Source organism: Lagenorhynchus albirostris, chromosome 14 (genome assembly GCF_949774975.1).
Source record: "Lagenorhynchus albirostris chromosome 14, mLagAlb1.1, whole genome shotgun sequence".
Classification (NCBI taxonomy): domain Eukaryota; kingdom Metazoa; phylum Chordata; class Mammalia; order Artiodactyla; family Delphinidae; genus Lagenorhynchus; species Lagenorhynchus albirostris.
This window is the reverse complement of record NC_083108.1, coordinates 51,011,497-51,035,016: the sequence shown is the minus strand read 5'-3', so window position 1 is coordinate 51,035,016 and position 23,520 is coordinate 51,011,497. Positions and strand designations below refer to the sequence as shown.

Here is a 23,520-nt window from a genome sequence, read left to right as displayed (position 1 = left end):
TAAGGTTTATTTGGAAAGAGTGGAGTAAGATAGTATACGTATACATATAGCTGATTCACTTTGTTATATAACAGAAACTAACACAACACTGTAAAGCAATTATACTCCAATAAAGATGTTTAAAAAAAATATGTATTGACACTGAAGATTTGTAACATAGCCGAATTAGAAATTGAATTAGTAACGCCATTTTTGTAATACTAAGTTGGTATTTATCTAATGTGTTTGTTTCATACTAGGTCTTAGTGTGTTGGTTAGGATATAATGCCTAGGGCTTTTACCATTAGAGTCAAATTAACATTAGCTTAAACAACATAGAAATTGATTTCTTTCTTATGTAAAAGTCTGAAGACAGGTGTTCAGAAGACAGGTGTTCAGGGCTGATGCAGTAGCACTCTTCAAGGAGATTGTCTAGGGACCCATGTTCCTTCTAACTTCTTGTTCCACCATGCCTTGGTATTTGCTCTTTTTCATATAGTCCAGGATGGTTCATCATCATATCTGCATTCTAGCCAGCAAAAAGGGAAAATGGTAAAACATAGCCCATATGAGACATATGACTTCCGCTCCCCACTGACTGGCCAGAATTTAATCACATGGCCACACCTAGTGCAGGAGAGGTTGGGAAAGAGAGCCTTAAATTCTGAATGTATCCAGCCAAAATTCAGGGGTTCCACCACTGAAGATAAAGAGGGAATAGGGGTCTATGAACCCCCTGAAATTATTTATAGACGTTTATATAAATATTTATGAATTTGTGTACTTTTCTGGGGAAAGAAGCCATGGCTTTCATTACCTTTTTCAGAGGATATGTGACCCAAGAAAAGTCAAAGCATTTAGATATTTCTAAAAGAACTTAAATGATTTATTTAATGTAACATTTATTTTATCAGCTCCATTCCAATTGATTACAACCTGTACCGAAAATTTTGGTCACTTCAGGATTACTTTAGGAACCCTGTGCAATGCTATGAGAAAATTTCATGGAAAACTTTTCTCAAGGTGAGTTGCCAATTACAGACTACCAAAAGCCCAATATTTTATAGCTAATGGCAGAGTCAGAACTTGACTCTTGTCCAGCATACTTTTCACTATATAGTTCTACCTCTTATGTTTTTATACCTATTTCATAATATAGAAGGTAAATTGTAAATTAATATATAAACAATTGATTTTGAGAGTAGTTTATAAATGACTTGAGGATTAAAATTTAGTAAGTACAGCCTTGGTTTTTTTTTTTTTTACATAGTGAGTATTGTCAATTGATGAACTTTTGCAGAATACATCCTGCCTTTGCACAAAATTATTTCAGCTATCCTTTAAGAATAGGACTCTGCATACTATGACTTTGGACTACATCCAGCCTACTGCCTACTTTTGCGGACAAAGTTAATTTTGTCACACAGCGACACCAATCATTTACGTGTTATCTGTGGTTGTTTTTGTGCTATAATGGCTGACTTGAGTAGTTGTGATTGAGACCATATGAGCCATATAGTCTAAAATATTTACTATCTGACTGTTTACAGGAAAAGTTTACTAACCTCTTTATTATAAGAATCCTCTGTATTTCTTTTTCTTGGCTCCTTAAAGGTCAGTTTGTCCTTTTTGTTGTAATCAAAATCTAAAGTTAATAGGTAGCTCTTAAAAGTAGCGTGGTGTGTTTTCTGTGTTACTTTTTAAAGTTTTTATTTTATATGAAGTATCTTTTTTTTCCCCATAACTATCCAAATTCAGATTAAGTGGTAAGTGAGAAATCATCTGGAATTGTTCCTCAACTGGATAGGCTTTGACATCATTTTTTTATTTGGTCACAGTGTTTAGCACAAGAAATGCTTGAGAGTTCCATTGCTGATTAAACAGCTACTTTTACTGGTAAATTTCTGTATACTCGCAAACCATTCCTTTCTCTGTTTGCCCCTTACACAAACTGCATAAGAAATCACATTTTTCCAGAAGTAGAGAGTTTATTCCTACTTTTACAGTAACCATGATATCTCACAAAAAATAGTTTTACCCTCATTTTGCTGTCATAATTTTTCTTGTTTAGTGTGCCTTAAGGATGCATATACGATTAACTGGGAATAAATTGTACATTATTTTGATAAAGAAAAGCACTAAACAAATGATTGGGCAACAATGCCAAATAAAACTAATTGATATTTTTACTTTGCAGTATTCTGAAGAAGTTCTAGCTGTTTTTAAGAGTTATAAATTAGATGATACTCAGGCCTCAAGGAAAAAGATGGAAGAATTGAAAACAGGAGGAGAGCATGTATATTTTGCAAAGTTTTTAACAAGTGAAAAGGTATAAATCTTTCTTTTTCACTAAGCATAGTAAGAAATGTTTTTATTTTTGTTTTCTCTATTTAGCTGATATCCTTTTAAGTTAAATACAGTAGAAAAATTTCTTACTTTATTTTTGGTTAAAACTGACAAATGTTAGTTTGAGAGTCCTATTTCTTCTTGTAGAAGTAAGACTAATTTAATTTCAAAGGTGAAAAGTTGTTCTGCATTGTCTGTTTTGTAGATTTACTTTGGATTAAATACATTTTAGTTACTTTCAAGTACATATATTCTGAACCTCAAGTTAGGATTTCATTTGCATTTATGAAAATATTTTGTATAGTTTGCCATTTAGGTACAAATAAGGGGTTTTAAAATTCCCTGTTAATCTTATTTACACAGTTTAATAAGTAATAAGTAAATTTTGTTCAAATACAATGCTAAGGCATTATGCAGGTTTCCAGTCAAGATGGCACATTGAGTTTGTGTTTCGATTCACTCCCTTTGCTCCAAACACATAGCAATGACAGGTAAAATATAAAAAGAGAAAACCAAAAAGACAAAGCTGGGCTTCCAGAGACAAGATAAATATCTTCACAGACCAGAACTGCCAAGTAATAAGTGAAAATGAAGCCTTGGGCCTGCTGACTGTATATTCCAAGCAGGTGGTGGCAACCAGGAGCTTGGCTACAAGTGAGACCAGATCCATGTGGGACCAGGAGCCAGAGCCATATTCACTGCTTGAAGCCAGAGACTGGGGTAGAACTTAACCCACTTTTGAAAAGAAGCTAAGGTAGATATTACCAGTCTTCTGCCAAAGGCTGTGGTTTCATAGCAAGTTGTGGGTCTAGGGATAACAAAGGCACAACTTTGTGTCCTCTGCTTGCTCTATGACCAGATATGAGATATCCCCAGTATACTCATGAAACAGCTGTTCCAAAAAGTCATCATGAGACTGTTTTCTAGACTTGGGCCCATGGACCTGGTGAAAGAAAGCACAAAACTACTAGATAGAAAAAGGTATACACAGAGATAAAGAAGAAGAAATAAGCAACAATCCCAAAACAAAAGCCTTCCATTCAAAACTTTCTGATAAATTAAAATTCCGAAATCCAGTGCTAAGAAAGATCACCAACAAGGGATGATCTTTGTTTATTTTAGATACATAGCCTGACCAAGACTTTAAAATATATATGTTTTGGATAATCAAAGAGATAATTGATAGTACAGCCTCCATGGAGAGTAAGAAATTGTGAAACTGAAACATTTCAGTTGAAATGAAATAGGAAAGTTTAATATGACAACTAATTGGGATTCTTGAAAATGAAAATATATGATCATTGAAACCAAAGCACAGCACATAGAATTAAACTATAGTTTGGACATAGATGACAAGAGTACTAATGATGAGAAGTTCACCCAGAACACAGCACAGAGACAGATTTTTTTGGTCAACCTGAAAGCAGTTAAGAGCCATGGAAGATAGATTGAGAAATTCTAGCATATATCTAAGTAGGATTGCCAAAGAACAAAATGGAGAGAATATTGGAGAAACTAAAGGACTGAAGGAAGTCCCAAGTTCTCAGATTAAAAGTGTGCTACAACTACCAAGCAGGATAAAGAAAGGTGAATCCATACTTCAGTACATTATGCTGTAACTGCAGGTATAGAGAGAAAACCTTAAAAGCCACCAAAGAGGGGAGGAAAAAAACACAAATATACTGGAAAGGAACAGATTTCTAACAGTTATCAATAATAGATACCAGAAAACAGTGGAGAAATATTTCTGAGAAAAAACTATCAGTCCAGAATTTCATACCCAGCTAAATGCACTCAAGACTGTAGAGGAAATAAAGACATTTTCATTCTAAGACCAGGAAAGCATACCACTCTAAGACCATCATTGTGAAAAACTACTAAAGGATGATCTTCAGGAAGAAGGAAAATGAATCCATAAGAAAGGAGTGGAATACAGAAAGCAATTGTGAGCACAGAAATTGAAAAATATTTCAGTTTACTATTGACTAAAAACAAAAAAGTCATAATAACTGATTTTTAAAAAAATTTTAATGTAGTATGTAAACTAGATAACAATAAGAATCAGAGAGGGGAAAACAGATGTTTAGTGAGTAATTTAAGCATATGCTACAGTCCTTGTAATCCTCAGGAGGAGAAAAGGAATGCTGAATAACTTTAGACATTATTATATTAAAAGGGAAACCACCAAAGGAAAAACATCCTGTAGCTCTCAAATGGCAAGGGGTTAAAAAAGGGGACAAGAAGGAATATAGACTACTTTATAAATCCAACAGATGGCAGGAAGGGAGGAAAAAAAGAGAGAAGGGTAGGTAAGTCCAAATATATCAGTAATGACTGCATAAACTGATTTAATTTACCTAATAGAGATTATCACATTGGATTTTTTTTAAATCCAGATATATTTATTAATTTAAATGAAACAGACATATAAAACTCTTCGGTTGAATAAAGAATTCAAAATTTTATTTTACCATATGTAGAAAGGGAAGAAAATTCCAAAGCCTCCTCTAATTTAACAAAGAAGCTTCCCAAAGATATATACCTTTCAGAAAGCTTGAGATATCAATTTAAATAATATTATCAGGGCAAAACAGTTAAAAAATACAACAACCAGTAAGAGTTGTATGCTTTTAGCAGTTAAAGGTCACATTTCTCAGGACATGACAACTATTTGAAAACCCTGGATATCTTAAAAGATTTTTTTTTTTGGACAGTTGACATTTCCAAGGACATTTTAGAAAGCAGCAGGATTATACATTTTCAGAGACATCTCCACATTGGAATGTAAAATCAGTGCTTTTGTATCGATCTCCATTCACCACTTTATCAGAACTGGTCCCTGAATAGTGTCTCCCTTACTGACTCTTTGTGAGCTTTGTTTCACCAGCAATGCAGACAGCATGAGCTTTCAGGGTTAAGCACTGGAATTCCATTAGGTAACGTTTTGATAGAGGGAAAAGCAGGTTTTAGAAGCTTAAAACTTTACAATATGGGAAAGAAAAAAGGCACAGAGAATTGCAACAAAGAATGTAAGGCATGTGATGTTTTGCATCTTCACTTCCATTTGTTGCCTCTTAAGCAGTAACTTTATCTTAAATTTCAACCTATAAAAGAACCCTTCCTGTGCAATCTTCGTATTTTTCGTATGTATTTCCAATGTTTATTACTCAGCATCCAAGTGAAAATATTTGTAATGCACCACCTATAGCACCATTTGATAAGTTTTACTGCTTCACTAAAAGGAGCCTTCTAGCATTTCTGTAACACCTTACATGATGTTTTACATCCCAGGATTTCTGAAAAGGCCATCCCACCTAAGTATGTGCCAATCTAATGTTACTTTCTTCTGGTTGTAGATTTGGTAAAGGACAGAAACACTCTTGATTTTTCAGGGATATATTTCTTGCCAGTGAGAGCTAGCTTAAGTGAAATCAAAAGCCATTTAATTATTTAGAGTATAATTCTATAGCCCATCGTTTCAGTGGTGAGCAGGTTTAGGAGAGTGGTCTTGTCATTACAAGGTTAGGTCTTTCATCACTCAAATAGAGCATATAGCCTCATTTGATGGCCGTGTTATTACCCAGAACCCTTGTGTTTTGCTTACATGAATGTGGTCAAACTTTTTCTTAGGAGAGTTTTCCTTATATCATTCTTAGAAAGGATGATATAACCTTTCTAGTTAGAGACAGGCCAGTCATGTAGCAGCTTCAGGTAGGCACAGATTTTACAGATAAAATAGATATGTTTCTAACTTATCATACCTTCTTTCTTAAAGGTGGAAGTTTCCACTAGACACTCATGCCTAGGGTATGATTGTAAACACTAATTTCCAACAATATAGTTCCCTTGTTAACGTAGCAAAATAATCCCTGGATTATTATTTTTAGTGGAGAACTGCCGGTTCCTTAAGTTTAGTCCAGAGTCATACTCAGAAATTTTAAGGGAGGATTTCACCTCTAATTGTCCAGTTTATCATACTGTGTGAAGAGCACTGTACTATTATAGGAATTTCTCCCTCAGTACTGTGTAGCATGTAAAAGTAGAACCAGCATTTTAAAACAAAATTCCAAGTATCATGAGTGTTAGCATGATGGTTAAAGGAATGTATTTTTATATCTTTGAGTCCTTACAGAAAAAAGCCCAGCCAGTAACTAGGTATGAGCTTCAGGGTTACCCAGTTCTTCAGAATACCGACTCCTTTTCCCCTTACAGTTGAGACTCAGTGACCTAATGAAAAAGATCCGGGGGAATACTCCAGAGCTATCAGTTACCAGAGTGGTTGCCCCACAGTCACACACTAGTGTGGTCATTAGGCCATTCTTGTTCATGGAGGTAAGAGAAATAACAATTCTTCCCAGACTCTGCATTGTATGAAGAGCTCTCAAATAAGAACTTTTAGTCACTTAAAAAAAAAAGTTCCTGGCAGAAAGAAGCTATCAGTACAGCCTTAAATTTTTCATACTTTCTCTATCAATTTGAGAGATAGCCAAGGCTGAGTGTTTATGTAGTGTAGGCAAAGACAGGTCTCATCTTTTATGAGACACACTACAACCTGAGACCCTCCTATAGACAGACAGGCAGGCTAACCACTTCCCTATAATTTCCTTTAGTTTCATCAGTTGTCTCATATGGGACTCCCTTTAAACAGGTCTGGGAGGTTTTTGGACAACTCTGGAACACCACTTGAGTTTTCCTTGTCTGCAGCCAGAGAAAGAGCCAGCCCTCCAAATAGTTCCAGGAGTGTACCATGAGGTTCCTGGAATTTATCAGAAATTTAAGTAGAAACTAAATCATTGATCCCTGTGCCCCCAGAGAAAAAAAAGTTATAGCAAAAAGCTGTTAAATGGGTGGTGCTGACATTTTCTTATAGGTCCAAGATGGAAGGCCTTACACTTTAAAAATCATATAAGCACTCAGCAGTTCTCAATAAGAACGGAGCAATGTTTTCCACTGATGAACCTTGATGTAAATCAGTTGTTAGACTTTACGTCTTGACACCATCCATCTGAGTTAACTGGTTGGGCTTCTCACAACTGTGATTAGAATATTTGACACACTTGATCCAGGCTTTGAAGTAATCTAACACAACATTATCTAGCACATCAGTGTTGGCCCTTGGGCGGCCACTGGGGAAGTATCAGAAATTTAGTTGGCCTACCATTAATATTGCACAAGGAGAGAAACCAAATCTTCTGTTTACTATAGATCTCATTGTCATATGAGCTGTAGGCAATGTGTCTAACCACTATAGTTGAAATATATACAAACTCTTGGGTTAGTTTATTTTTCAGAATTCTCTTTTGATGTTTGACTTTCTCTGCTGAATTCCAGTTCTGTGGCATGAAGGCATTGATGAATCGTTAGGGTTTTACAAACTGCAGTTTGTTTGAAGACTTTTGCTGACACTCATGTCAGTTTTAACATATGGGTGTACTTCCACTCATCTGAAAAGGTAAACACAATTACTAAAGTTTTACATGCATAAAATCAATCTGAAATGGTCTGCAAGGTGGGAGGCATGAGCTGCTCTCTTTATTGTGACACTCCTGTACTCTGTGGGCCTGACACAGGGCAGCTCCATAAATACCATTGAACATATTGGAAAGTTTAGAGCATACTCATCATTCTTTATTATTTTTAGAATCCCTTCTGTGTGTGAGTCAATCCATAGTTATGCAAGCAAGATAAGAGTAAATTCTTTGGTGATGCCAAGCAGCTATTTAGGAAAGACTAAAGATAGGGTTAAAAAAATACCCTGCCAGTGTAGACTGGATTTGGAGCCTAGTTCTGAAGAAGGACAAAGTATTTTATGTCACGTGTGTAGGTCACAAATAAAGTGAGAGGTAAAAATTACCACTTTAAATGCATTAATGAAAAATTTAAGAGTGACAAATTGAGAATTCAGGAAGCTAAAAAAGATACGGAATAAACCTCAAGAGAGAAGTAAGTAATGATAATAGCACAAATTAATGAAATAGAACAAAGAAACTATAGATCATATCAGGAAAACCGAAGGCTTTGAAAAGAAAAATTTTATAAAAAGAATTTTTGTAGAAGTTCTTGTAGAACAGGCCTGACTAAGGAAAAAAGTGAAAACGTACCAATAAACAAAATAGGAGTAATTGGAAATACAGAGACAGTAAAATGTGTAAGAGACTATATTTAAATCTAATGAAATAGTAATTCTGTAGAAAAACTTAATTACCAAAATGGATTCACAAAGAAATTAAAAGCCTGAATAAACATATAACTATTAAAGAAATAGTAATCAAAGTGACACCTTTCAAATGACATCAGTCCCAGATTTTTTTAGGTACGTATTATCAGCACTTCAAGGAATAGAGGAAAAGCAACCAAGGTCCTTATATGAGATTAAATGTAACTTTTAAAGAAAACCCCAATAAGGACAGAACAAGAAAAAAAGTATATATATCAATTTCACTTACGAATAGAGATGAAAAATATATTGTAGAAACTCACAAATCAATTTTTTAAATTGATGGTAGCTATTTTTAAAAAATAGAGACTAGGGGCTTCCCTGGTGGCGCAGTGGTTAAGAATCCGCCTGTCAGTGCAGGGGACACGGGTTCAAGCCCTGGTCCGGGAAGATCCCACATGCCGTGGAACAACAAAGCCTGTGAGCCACAACTACTGAGCCCATGTGCCACAACTGCTGAGCCCGTGTGCCACAACTGTAGCCTGCATGCCTAGAGCCTGTGCTCCGCAACAAACAGAAGCCACCACAATGAGAAGCCCGCACACAGCAACGAAGACCCAATGCAGCCAGTAAATAAATAGATAAATAAATTTAATAAAATAAATAAAAAATAGAGACTAATATTTAATAATATTTATCATTTAAGTCTCTAAATAAGACTTAATATTTATTAATATTTTAATAATCCCAGGATTGTATGATTCAATACCAGAAAGATTAATACGAAATTAACAGATTAATGGTTTTTAAATAAAAACTATGACCATCTCAGATGCCAAGAAAATTATTTCAATACAATCTAATACTCATTACAAAACCAAATCAGAAGTAGAAGGGAATTTTCTCTAACTTGATTAAGGGGATTGACAAAAACCCTATAACAAGCGTCATATGTAATGATCAAACTTTCAAAAGTATTCTCAGTAATTTCAAGACCAAGACACGGATATCTACCAACCATATTTCTGTTCAACGCTGTAATGGAGGACCTACATTTCAATAAGAGAAAACAAAACAGAAATGGGAGTTATATGTATTGCAGAGAAAAGACTGAACTGTCTCTAATTGAAGGCAATATAATTGTCTACAGAGAAAATCCAAGAGAACCAACAAACTTTGAATTAAGGAGGCTTCAGCAAAGTTACAAAAGAAACATCAATAGTGTTCCTATAAGTAACTGGTTACAAAATGTTATTTAAAACAGCAATGAAAACTAATACCTATGAGTAATCTTCATGGATAAAATTATAAAAATAAAGAGATATGACTACATTTATAGATAGGAAGACCCAGTGCAACTTCTCCCCAAATGTGTCCATAAATTCAGTGTATTTTAAATCAAATCCAAACAGGCTTTTTGAGGGAACTTGAATAGTTGATCTTAAAGTTTTTATGGAAAAGCAAAAAGCCAGGAGTAACTAAGCCAAGAGTAACTACTTCCTCCTAAGAAGGAACAGTTGCCCTATCAGATATAGATACTAAGACCTATAAAGCTCTAGTAATTAAAACAGTAAGTATTAGTACAGGTATAAAGAAGAAAAAGGAACTAGGACTAGACAAAGTGAAAAGACAAGCCACAAAGTAGGAGAAGATACTCACCATCTCCAGAACTGAGGAAGATTAGTATTTTGAATATACCGTTGACAAAAAGACAACCAGATGGAAAACTGGAAAGATGGTATGAACAGGTAATTTACAGATGTAGAAACCTGAATAGCTAATGAGCTTATAAAAGATGCTAAATGTCACTAGTAGCCAAAGAAATTAAAATGATGAGATAATCACTTCACATTTGTCAAACTGACCAAAATTAAATATCCTAACAATAAATGAAATGTATTGGCAAAAGTGTGGGGAAAGGAGAACTTTAACACACTGCTGGTTGAAGTATAAATTGATACAGCCACTTTGCAGAGTAATTTTATAATAAAGAGCAAAGTTAAAACTTCTAAGATGTGGGCCCTGGAGAATCACACATATGCACAAGGAAATATATGACTCATTGTAACTTAGGTGTTTGCGAGTGAAAGTGTAGAAACGACCTAAATGTTCATAAGCAGGAGACTGGGTGGGTGGTAAATTATGGTAAATTTACACCATCGATTTCTATAAAGCACTGAAAATGGATGACTTAGGATGGGGGTTGGCACATTACTTACTGCCTATTTCTGTAAATGAGTTTATTGGCTCACAGCCATGCTCACTCCTTTACGTGTCGTCTGTGGCTGCTTCTGCATGGCAACAGAGATAAGTAGTCGGGACGAGGACTGTATGACCACAAAGCCTAAAGTAATTTACTGACCCTTAACAGAAATTTGCCAACCCCTAAACTCGAGCTACATGTATCAAGTTGTGTAAATGTCAAACATAACATATGAAAGATAGCTTATTGCAGAATAATGTGTGTAGTATAGAGTTTGAAAACATGCAAAATACCTTGATATTTATAGATGCCTCTATATGTATAATAGTGTAAAATATGCATTAGAATCAGCAACACTGAATACATGGTAGTGCTTTCCGTAGTGGAGGGAGCTTATAGAGGGGCTTCAACAGTTTTGATAATATTCTATTTCTTTAAGAAATGTGGAACAAGTAAAAATGTTAGGATTTGATAACTGGATCGTGAGACATGAATGTTGTATTAACTGTACCTTTCTGAACTTTAAAAAATACTCCACAATTTGAAAATTGGATATTTTCATCTGATGTGTTAATAATCACAAATTAGTAAGAATTTAATTAATGAGAATGCTCTTAATATTTTGTTTTTTAGTAAAGATTTTTTAAGCATTTTGTGTTAAAGTAACAGAAATGGAAGATTTCATACTTCAGTTTAATTTTTCCAGAGCATTGTTTTGCTTTTAAATTTTTTTATTATGAAAAGTTTCAAATGTGCAGAAAGGAATATTGTTTGTATGTACGATTTATTGACAGAAAGGCACATAAGAATAACTAAGAAGAGTAGCCTGAGCCTTTGTAGGTTTAGAATAATAATCAGGAAGGCTGAGGCCTGAGCTAAGAGGTGTAGTAAAAGCTAAGGACAATAAAAGGCCCTTTGTTCACAAAACAAAGACAGCAAAGAAATATTTGACCCAATGCATGATGTAAATGGTGTAATTTTTAAAATAACCAAAGAAAAGCAGGACTAGAAAAAATATATTATTGAAGAAAGAATACAACACCTCTTACTAACTAGCTGTGTAACCTTGCAGGGGTCATTTTAACTTGTCAGGGCCTCATTTTCTTAAGGATAGTGTGATGCAGTTAGTTTAAATGATCAAACTAGTCCCCTCCCACCTGTGATTCAATGTCTTCTTGACTCTTGTTTTCAATCCATTGTTTCTATCAAAAAAAATTATCATCCAACATAAAAAATAAATGTGGAATAGGGGACTTAAAGCTCAAGGTAGATGAAAAGTTCATAAACAGCACCTATTCAAGCCAGGAGTTCCTGTCTTCACTGTAAGCTAAACGCCTCAGGGTCTTCAAACTGGCCAGTCTTTTACTTGCCTCAGTCTTTGTACCTCCTGTTTCTTTCTTCTATACACTCCAACTTTAGGTTTGCTCCTGTGGCTCATGGTTGCTGCTTTTTCCAGGAAGTATTCCTGGAGTAGTTTAGGCAAATAGATGGATGGTGGAGCCTCTCGGTGAATTAGCCAACACCGGAGAAAAGCAGACTTTGTTGAGGAAATTGGTGTGTTTTATTTTGGACAGGAAATCTGATCAAGTGTCAGTGGGACATTCAAATAGAGATATGTAGTAGCTTCTTGTGCACACAGATCTGGAGATTAGGAGCGAGATCTAGGTTGAGAGTATAGATTTGGTATATAGTTTGGTTAGCAGCTTATACGTGGTAATTAAAGAGGAGAGTGTAGACTGGAAAGAAAAGAAAGCATCAAACCAAATCCTGAAGAAAATCAGCATTTGAGGGAGAAGGAAAAGAGAAGGAGAGAAGAAGATAGAAGAGTAGCCAGTGAAATTGGAGGAGAACTAGAAAAATATGACCCCATGGAAGCCAAGCATATTGAGTAGGATGAGGACTGTGAAGAGTGCTCATTCGATTTAATAACAAGTAAGTCATCGGTGGTCTTGGCAAAACACTTCCCGTGGATTGGTGACCCAGAACACCACTGGTTGAGGCAGGTTGAGGCGAGGATTGGAAACAGTGAATGTAGCCAGTTCTTACAAGAAGCTTTGCTATTCAGGAAGGATAAGGTGAAGCTGTAGAATCTTTTTGAGAGAAGTTATTAAATGCTAATGGAAAGGAGCTTGGAAAGAAGAAAGGGTTGAAGATAAGGCACCAGGGTGGTTAACTGATGGGATGTCCAGATAGAAGGATCACCTTCAGCGAAGATCCTGAAGATGTTGTGGCAGAGGAGATGAGGCGAATGAGGATGTGGGTGCAGTTGAAACTTCCATTTTAATGAGTTTTTCTCCTCGTTGAAGGTAGAGGGAATTATCTACTGAGAGCGAGAGGGGTAGTAAGTAGTGTTCTGGTAAGTACAAGGGATTTGAAATAGTTGCTGTGGAGAATAGGAGGGAGAACAGCCTTGGAGAATAAAGATTGCTGATTAGAGACAAGGGAGAATTCTAAGTTGGAGACAGTAACATAGCAGTGGTACCATTTGCGTAGCTGTGTGATTTGTTCTTTTGTTCTGTTTTTTTTTTTTTTTTGCGGTACGCGGGCCTCTCACCGTTGTGGCCTCTCCCGTTGTGGAGCACAGGCTCCAGACGCGCAGCCTCAGCGGCCATGGCTCACAGGTGCAGCCGCTCCGCGGCATGCGGGATCTTCCCGGACCGGGGCACGAACCCGTGTCCCCTGCATCGGCAGGCGGACTCTCAACCACTGCGCCACCAGGGAAGCCCTGATTTGTATTTTTTTCCAAGCAGCTCCACCTGTGGCTAGATGGGAAGCCTTAGTGTTAGGATAGAGAAGGTGACTAACAGTTGGTTTGCTCCAAGTTGCCCTTTTGCTCAGTAGATGTGACAAAAGTATGGGACTTCTGTTAAGGAAGTTGGCAAGAAAGTTGTTGAAGAGATAGACCACGTAGTCTAAAACAGGGGTCGGCTGACTACAGGCCAAATGTGGCCCACTGCCTGTCTTGTGTTTTTATACATTTTAAATGTTTACATAAGTACTTACATAATATCCATAATATGCCTCTTGGCTCACATAGCCTAAAATATTTAGTCTCTGGCCCTCTAAGAAAACGTTTCCTGACCTTTACCTAGACTAAAATAGGATTATAGTAAAAACAGGGTGGGACTTACAGATAGCCAGAAAATAGAGGGTCCAAGGAACTTAAGGTCTCAGTAAAGTCCAAATATTAGGTACAATGGGACAACTGAGTGGGAAGGATAGGAGGTTGAAGTGAGACTCTTGTGAGTTAGATTTCAGAGCTGGGGCAGCTGCAAGTGACAACCAGGTCCAGCTGTGGCCATGGTAGTCGGGGACCAAAGTAGAGGGGCTGTGACTGTCAGTGGAGTTGAGGTCAGGGAACTGAGAGCCCAAGCGGAGATATAAAGTCATCCAGGAGTGGAGGAAAGGGAGATTGGGAGCGTGCCATTCAGCCTGCCAATTTGGGATGGTTAATACAGTAACAGAATCAGATCCTTAAATCACATCTCTAAAGGCGAGGGAACCCCCACTGGAAGGCCAATCGTATGTTTAAAATTAAAAGAAAAAAGGGCATGGCATTTGCTTGAACAAGAACCACCCTTGTGGAAGAAGTGGCTGGTGAGTAAATGGCTAATGAACGTTAGGCTGCTGCATGACCAGGTCACCCAGGATGGCTGTTCTCTTGCTCTCTGTACATCCCCTGCCGACCAGTGCCTGCTTCACCCACACCCTGCTCACATGACTGCCCTTCTACATACCTGCCCCAGGCCCCAGCTGGTGATCTAATCTTTAGGTCAGAAGATCTCCACCAGGAGAGCTTACCTAAGGGGCAGTGAGGGGCATGCGCCTCTGCTAGTTTCCCTGGTAACCGATGACATCAATTCCCGCTATAACTGGTAATCTCCCCCCTCCCTCCTGGGGAGCGAAGACTGCTGCCTCATCCTGCCCACCGTCTGCCACACATGGTGGGGTGTCACTCCAGGCCTCGCTTTCAAACCTGTAAGCTTCCGCGTCCGTTAAACCATTGATGTCTCTGTTGCTGACTCCGGCTCTGCTGTCTTGAGGCTGGGCAAGTACAGGGCTTCCAGGCCTGTGGGGTGCAGCCCAACTGCTGTGTTAGTAGATGAAAGCATAGCGTGTGATGCGTTGCCCAAGGAACTTGGGACCTGGTACTGGAAATTGGTTCCTAGGGCTGTCAGGTGTGTCTCACTGTTATTCATTTAGAAGAAGGAGGCCTCCATTGTTGCTTTAGGTCTGGAGGGCAGAACAGCACAAACAGGGTTTGTGGACATAGACATAGCTTTCCCTCAGCACGTGGGACAGAATCAGAATGACGCCTTCATCACTGCGGTCATTCTTACAGCAAGACCAGCTAGGTGGCAGTGTTGTTGAAGAGCTTCCTCATAAATGACCTTCAAGTCCTTTTTAATCCAAATTCTGTGATAATACAGGTGTGATACAATTTTTTCTAAAATATAAGAACAATCCATTTAATTTATGGATGACTTTTCACCTCTGATTCTTCTCATTTGCTTGTTATTGAGCACCCACCCTGTTGCAGGCACTTCCTAGGACTACAGAAAAGAGCGACGTCCCTCAGTATTGTTTACCCACAGGGACCTCTTCTGTAGCCGTTATTTCTTTATATGTGGGAAAGTGACAGCCATACTTTTACTTTTTTATATTTCCGCTTTTATCCTGACCTCAGGACCCCAGGTATAACATTGCTATCCACCAACATAAATACCTCATGGCATAAAATGGTTAAGAAAGCTAAATAAAGCTTTGCTACTCTGTCCTGGGGCTTGTACAGTAACGCCTCACATGCAGTGAGTTCTCAGCACGTGTTTTTTGAATTGAAATCTTCCATTTCTGTAATAGCATCACTTGCACCTTTAGGTAGAACTTGAATTTAATGTGGTGGTTTGTGTGTGTGCTTGTTTTTCGAGTAGCTGATGGATTTACAACTGAGCGACAGTAACTTTCGTCGACACATCCTGTTGCAGTATCTCATTTTATTCCAGTATCTCAAGGGGCAGGTCAAATTTAAAAGGTAAGTTAATATGGGTAGTAAATGGTTTATAAACAGCAGCAAAGAGAATGCTTACTGATGTATATTTTTATGTAGCGGGCTCATTTTGTGTGGAAGGCTCACCTCCCTGAAACATTTCATTTGCAGCAATATTAGATAATCAGGGGCTTTTAGCTTAACAAGATGCTACGGTATTTGTTTTAGACAAAAGGCATTGACTGTATCTGCTGCCAGTGTCTTTCTTGCTGAGAGCCTGGCATCCTGGGAGTTCTCAGCTGTCTTGGTGGGTGGTGATTTCTGTCATTCCTCACCTCACTCAGACCTTCTCCAAACCTGATTTGCAAACTCAGCCAATAATACTTTTTTCTCCAGGTGTGGGACTATCTAGGACATTAGAACTGAAAAAAATTAGGTAAAGCTTTGAAGCACGGAGGAGTTCTAGTTTCTTTGGGATTTCAGAAAACCTAATCAGGACCTCCGCTGTCAGTCTGAATACCTCCACCTGTAGGGCGGACTAGTCCCTCTTGTCCCACCTAAAACTGAAGCAGAGCTCCGTTACTGGATGGTATCGGAAGTTTGCAGAGCAGTGTTGTATTAGTTGTAAAGAATGTGGCTTTCTACCTTCTGGTTTTGAATCCCACTTTCATCACCCACTAGCTGCAATTCAGCTTTCAGACTTGTAATTTTAAGATAACACATAGCAAACACTCAAAAATGCTATTTGTTATCCTTCTATCTGTTGTGGAGGTTTGGTATAGCATAGTAGAAATTGGAGGCAGACCTGGGTTTGAATGCACGCTTTATGGCTTGAGCCTCTGTAGTCTGTTTAATATATGCACATGTCCTTGTTTTGAGAATTAAATGAATAATGTGTGTAAATCCTGGCACATGGCAGTCTATCAGTATTCGTTGGATGGCTATAAACTATAGAGCACCTAGTACATAGTGAGAGCTGAATTGATGGCAGCTGTTAACAATTTGGGTCTGCCTTCAGCCTTCTCTAGAGTTTTGGGGGTTTTATTCATTGTATCTTGAATGCGTTTTAAAGGAACATAGTGTGACTTATTTGAATGTGCATCTTGGAGAGGAGTATGTTAACATTTTCTCTGAGGCTATTATCCCACATTGAACTTATTTTAGGAAACATTCATTGCTTTGTTCAGTGTTTCTTCAAGATGGTACATAAACCTTAAAATTGAATATACAATTCTTGTAACTCAAGCATGCTTTTATTGCTTTGTTTCCTAGTTCAAACTATGTTTTAACTGATGAGCAATCACTGTGGATTGAAGATACTACAAAATCAGTTTATCAAGTAAGTTCATCACGCAACAAACCCATGATTGAACAAAATGAAAATTTAGAATTTTCTTTGTTTCAGCCCCAAATAGGAAAATAAGGATAAAGTTAAGCTCAGGTACAAGACCACAAACACTTCTTGGTTCTCTGCCTACAAACCACTCCTATGATGCAGAAAGTTGTTGAAAGCTTAGTATATTCTTTCTAATCACAGCTACTATCTGAAAACCCCCCTGATGGAGAAAGATTTTCAAAGATGGTAGAGGTATGTGTTTTATATTTACATAGTCTTCTTAGCACCCAGTAGAGTTTCAAAGTCTTCATTATGGAAATGTAATTTCCTTGTTTTTCCCAGCATATATTAAACACTGAAGAAAACTGGAACTCATGGAAAAATGAAGGCTGCCCGAGTTTTGTGAAAGAAAGGTAAATATATACTCCTCTCAGGCAATATGAGAAAGGCTTTCAGAATACAGTTTGGTATGACTATTTTACATTATGTACAGATATGTGTAAATGTATTTCATATAAAAAATGTAAATTGTATTCCATAAAAATTACAACCATTTTGATATATTTCTATTTGACATTTTTATCTCAAATTTCTTGTCATTAACTTCTCAGAACAAACTGATCTGTTATTAATTATTGGGAAAAAAATGCTGTGTACCCACTCCTTGTAATTTGTCCCCTGGTGTGGCCTTTTTGTCTTCTCTCTGATGAGTGTAATAATATGAAACTTTCATATGAAGCTTTTTTAGGAAGAAAACAGTAACTAAATTTTCTTTTACATTAAACATTTGAAATTCCAGTATGTTTTGTTCACCACAGAACATCAGATACCAAGCCGACAAGAGTAGTACGGAAGAGAACGGCTCCAGAGGACTTCCTAGGGAAAGGACCCAACAAAAAAATTCTGATGGGAAAGTAGGTTAACCTGTCTCATAGGTGGGATGTTATCATAGAGGCTTTTATATTGTGAAAATATTACTGTAAGAACTCCCAAGGTTTTGTGTTTTTCCAGTTTTTTGTGTGTTTGGTATGTACACAGATGACTAAAGCAAACCACACCCTATCAATCTGTAGGGTCCATCATGGATTCACGCATTGAGACAAAACTTAGTTTTTTGTCTCCTGCTTCCAAAATCCATGGCTCTAGGTTCTGCCATTTTTTCCATGTCACAGACAATACAATTGCTGTTAGATTGATCCAGCTTATTTCTAGTTGTTGCATGGTACTATAATCCTTTCATTTCTTTTACCTTCTAGTTAACTATTCATCGCGTTATACTGCACTTGAATATTTTTAGAAAAAAGTAGTGGTTATCATTATCATTAAAGGGAGCTCAGCTCAGCGCTCTGTTATGACCTAGATGGGTGGGATGGGGGGGATGGGAGGGAGAGCCAAGAGGGAGGGGATATAGGTATACATATACGATTCACTTCATTGTACAGCAGAAACTAACAACATTGTAAGGCAATTTTACTCCAACAAAAAAAAAAAGAGAGAAAAAAAATCATTAAATATATGCTTATATAGAAAATTTGCTAAATGATTAAAACTCATCACCACCCCAAAATCCACTATTTAAGTATTTTTATAGTTTTAAGGTAGAAGAGAATGGTGTCCATAGAAAAATGTATTTATCTTTGTGTCTGTCTGTTTTGCAGTGAGGAGTTAACAAGGCTTTGGAATCTCTGTCCTGATAATATGGAAGCCTGTAAATCAGAGACAAGGCAGGTTTAAAATGTTTCATATGAAGTATTGCTTTTCTCAAATGTTAAACTAGAGTAGAATTTTGTCAGCTATAAGCAGAGCTCAAAAGAAATTTTAAAGTTTACTGTGGTTGACTTTGGCCCAGTAGAATATAGCTTTCCATAAAACACCTAGAAGTACTGATAAAATAATTATAGAAATCACAAAAAATAAAGATTTGCAAAAGAAGGGGGAACTAAAAACCAAAGTAAGAACTAATGCTGCCGGTTGCTTCTAGCTGGGGAGCAGTGCAAGTGATTCCCACATTGGGGAACCAGAGAACTTGGGTTTTAACGGCCACAAAAGGACAGAAAGTAAAGCCTTAGGACTGTACAAATATGTAACTGAGTTTCCCCCAAGTAAAGCTGAGGCCCTCAGTGCACACTATCTGTAAAGAAAAGGACACGGCGGGAGGAGGAGGGACTTGCTCACTGGCACAGGAAGCAAGGAGCTCATCCATTTCTACCTGAGATGTGGAGGAAAAGGAAAAAGTATTCCCTGAGAAATTATAACCACAGGTCTGCTGTCATGCCGTCTTAGAGTTTATACTACCAGCAGTATAAAGGAACGACCCTTAAGCTAAGAGGGTGAACTAAAAAGTCCCAGGCTGACAGAAAGCTTGTGGTGGGGTAGGGCGGCCACACCTTCAACCTAAGCCACACAAGGATTCTACAGGTAAGTCTGAAGATAAACTCACCATCCAAACTTAAGAAAACAATCTACCATGACTAAGAATCAGCAGACAGAAGAAGCAACTAAAAGGAACATGGCACTCTCAAAAAGGACCAGGCAAATTAGAAAAAACAAGTACTTCTTGTAGCAATAAGAAAATATAGCCATTTTGTACAGCACAAGGAATAGAACCAATATTCTGTAATAACTGTAAATAAGAACAGACATGATCCTCACTAGTTATTTTTTTAATGCCCAGGGAATATATGCCAACTTTGGAGGAATTCTTTGAAGAAGCCATTGAACAGGCAGACCCTGAAAATATGGTTGAAAATGAATTCAAGTAAGTAATGTTTCTCATGAACTAATTTCCCTAATATCTCTTAAGAACTGTATGTATACTAGAATGCTTATCAAGGCAGACAGTTGAGAGCATAGTACTTTTTCTTTCAGCTGCGTTTATGTGCCAGCTTCACATTACTGCACGTCTTGATTTCAGTGACCATTCCCATCGACTAGCAAGCATGACTCAGAAAAGTAGAAAAATCCCCCTTGAGCCCACCTCTATCACCTCTTTTCTCTGTTCCCCTTCAAATCACAGTATGTCCAACAGTGGTTGATAATTACTGCCTTCATTTCCTCAGCTCCTGTTCTCTGGGTCAGCCCATGCCTGTCTCCCCATCACTCCACTGAAATAGCTCTGATCATTTTTTGACCTCTCAGCAGCATTCTCCAGTTGATCTCTCCCTGCTTAGATAATGTTTTCTTCCCTTGACACCCATCTAACTGCACTCTCCTCCTGTTTTTCCCTTAGCCTCACTGTCTCAGTCTCCATTGCTGGCTCTCCATCTAACTCAAATTTTGTAGTAACTTCAGGAGTCAGTCTTAGCTGTATCTTCCAGGTGACACCACACAGCCCCGTGGTTTTAAACAGGCATTATGGCATTGTGATCCGAGGGCAAGGGCCCTCTCATCAGCCTGCCTAGGTCAGTCCTGGGACTCTACCACTTACTGGCTAGGCTTCTAAGGGCTAATTTAAACCCTTCTTTGCTTTGTTTCGTTATCTGTTAAACAGTAATAGTACCCATCTCACAGGGTTCTTCTGAGCATTAAATAAGATGGTTCACGTTGAACCACGCACTGCCTAGCGGTAGTTTTTCAGGTGCCAAGACTGTCTTAGAGGTAATGAGGCTCATTTATGAGCAGTGACTAATAAACTAGATTGCTACTCTAAGAACTTGTGGGGACTTCCAAGTCACTTACAAAAACTCTTAAGTGGAACAAATCTGTGCTCTGGATTCTCTGTAGCTTGCCTGTTTCCAAAACATTATCTTTAGAGTTTCTCACGTTTTTCTTACCTTACTGTGTACCACCTATATTAAGGAACAGTTCGTGGATTCTGTTCTTGGTATCACTGCTTATGGTGTTGGCTACTGGATGTGTCCCTTTTAGTTTGGAGTAATTTTTATTCACTGAGGTTGATATTCAGCAAATTAAAGTTTAGATGTTATATAAATTTTTTAAAAAACAGATAAATTAACATGATGAAAACGGTTGGGTTTATAAAATATTCTGAAACTCACACCTGCAGATGGCATTGCCCGTTTGGATATCAAGTCTACTGAACATAGTGAACCTATGAGTATTTTTCTCTCTAAATGACCAGGGGGATGATCTGTCCTGCACACACAGCATCTAGCCAGTCCTGGACACATACTAATTGACTTAACTTAAAATGTATGTAAACTTTTTAAATTTAAAAACTGTTTGCTCTATATGAACCTGCCTCTTTGGACTCTGTTGGTTTCCATTTATAAGTGAACTGCTCACTGAGAGGTTCTTTAGGGCTGTGATCAGAATGAGAAGAACGGTGCCTTCAGCTACTGACCTGGGAGTATAGAATTTTGCCTGGTGAACTACATTAACTAGAAGGGAATATAGAAATAAAGAAGTATAAATTACAAGACTGATATCTCTTTTTATAGGGCTGTGAACAATTCTAATTATGGTTGGAGAGCCCTGAGACTGTTAGCACGGAGAAGCCCTCACTTCTTTCAGCCAACCAACCAGCAGTTTAAAAGTTTGCCAGAATATCTCGAAAACATGGTAATAAAGCTAGCCAAGGAATTACCAGTAAGTAACACATCAGTTTTTGCATCCTTTAGTTCGTGTTACCTTCTTTTTTTAAACTGCTATTGCTGTTTGAGCTAAGAGCTGAATTTAGCCTTTATCATGTGGGGGGAAAAAAAAATCCATAAACCCCCTTGTTTAGAATGAGAAAAAAATGCATTTGAGTATACATTTATAGGAAGTACATAAATAGATAAAGTAACTTTATATAAAAATTAACTTATTATACTTTAACTTATTTTTTCTGTGTGCCAATGCATTATATTTTATCAAAGGTAGGGCCCATGGGGTAGTGTGGTAGGCAGCTTGGCCTATCTTTCTGCTCTTTTCCAATACAATATGGTAATAACTATACTGTATGCATAAATCTGAATAAAATTACTCAAAAAAAGTGTTAAGGACATGGCTGCTCCCCCAGTCTTCCCTAGACCATTGTTACCATATGCTGAGTACTTGCAAGTCATCTTACCATACTTCTTACTGGCTCCCTTCTTCCCAGGTTGGAATAAGAGTCTTTCCAACCTTCAGTCTTCCCCGCCCACCCCTCCTTCTCCAGGTTAACACTGTCCCACTGCGATCCTTACCTGATATTCACATTTAACACTCTCAAGGGTAAAGTTCTGGGCCCCGTAATTGGAATCTCGTACCTAAATAGAAAGTATGCCCAGTTATCTGATTTTAGAAGTTGGCATTCTTTTAAAACATTCTTTTACTCATTTTAGCCTCCTTCTGAAGAAATAAAAACAGGTGAGGATGAAGATGAGGAAGATAATGATGCTTTACTGAAGGAAAATGAAAGTAAGAATTGAATTTTCTTGGCTATTTTACAAAATTGGAAAAGATTGGGGTTCTTTGTTGAGAGGTACGTTATTTGATCTACTTCTCAACTTCTACCATCTTTCTCAGCTGTTTCTTATAGTGAGGAATCTAAAACATTGCTTGATAATAAGTTTTAACATAGTACCTTTTATACAGTAAAATTTGGAAGTGTTGGGAAGAAAAGTACTTACATTTGAAGGCAACTCATACCTCTGTTAATTCTTGGGGTTTAGATTGAGGGCCACTGGTTTCAGAAGCCTTCCTAATTATAATAGAGGCAACAGCTTTAGCTTTGATTGAGTCCCTAATGATCATAAGAATGGTAATTCAACCCGTGGAGAGTACAAAAAGGAACTGTTTTACTTTTAAAATAAAGCTTATTAAAGGTGACTAGTATCTCAGTGGCCCCATATTCCGTTTTATATTTTGAATCGTACACATCCTCGTACTTTGTTCATAATTTATGTTTCCTGTGTTTTCTAGGTCCTGATGTTCGGCGAGACAAACCTGTAACAGGGGACCAAATAGAGGTATTTGCCAACAAACTGGGTGAACAATGGAAGATTCTGGCCCCCTACTTGGAAATGAAAGACTCAGAAATTAGACAGATTGAGTGTGACAGTGAAGACATGAAGATGAGAGCTAAGCAGCTGCTAGTCGCCTGGCAGGATCAGGAGGGAGTGCACGCGACACCTGAGAACCTGATCAATGCACTCAACAAGTCTGGGTTAACTGACCTTGCAGAAAGTCTAACTAATGACAATGAGACAAATAGTTAGCTTTTTTTTTTTTATTATTAAAACTGTGATAAGCTTTTGTTACCAAGCAGCATTTGATAAGAGGTTCACTGGTTTTGGTAAACAATAAACATTTTTATAACAGTTGTACAGTTGGCTGGTGCTCCAAGAACAACAGAACGCATGGTGGCTCTTGATGACTGACCTCAGGGTCTGGGGGGACAAGGGAGTAGGTTGGGAAATGGCCAAAGTAAAGTGACCTCAAGGTCACATAATATTTTTGTTAATTAAACATTTATAAAGTCAGTAAGCAATATTTAGGGGCATGGTGTTTCCTAAGATACACTATGCCAAACTGGTTTCCTGCATTCCATTAGCAGTTACAGAATTTAACTTGCTATCCTGAACATC

General features: G+C 37.6%; 1 protein-coding gene across 1 annotated transcript in view; it reads left to right on the top strand.

Moving 5' to 3' along the window:
* Window positions 1–23,256, top strand: part of THOC1 (THO complex subunit 1) — a 41,904-nt gene extending 18,648 nt beyond the window's left edge. The window contains exons 10-21 of the mRNA XM_060121549.1: window positions 894–1,002; window positions 2,177–2,308; window positions 15,617–15,717; window positions 16,945–17,011; window positions 17,210–17,260; window positions 17,351–17,421; window positions 17,827–17,922; window positions 18,667–18,732; window positions 19,683–19,766; window positions 21,409–21,556; window positions 22,276–22,351; window positions 22,856–23,256. Of these exons, the coding sequence (XP_059977532.1) occupies window positions 894–1,002; window positions 2,177–2,308; window positions 15,617–15,717; window positions 16,945–17,011; window positions 17,210–17,260; window positions 17,351–17,421; window positions 17,827–17,922; window positions 18,667–18,732; window positions 19,683–19,766; window positions 21,409–21,556; window positions 22,276–22,351; window positions 22,856–23,151 (1,297 nt within the window). The 3' untranslated portion in view covers window positions 23,152–23,256. The remainder of the gene's footprint in view (window positions 1–893; window positions 1,003–2,176; window positions 2,309–15,616; window positions 15,718–16,944; window positions 17,012–17,209; window positions 17,261–17,350; window positions 17,422–17,826; window positions 17,923–18,666; window positions 18,733–19,682; window positions 19,767–21,408; window positions 21,557–22,275; window positions 22,352–22,855) is intronic.
* The last annotated feature ends 264 nt before the right edge of the window (window positions 23,257–23,520 follow it).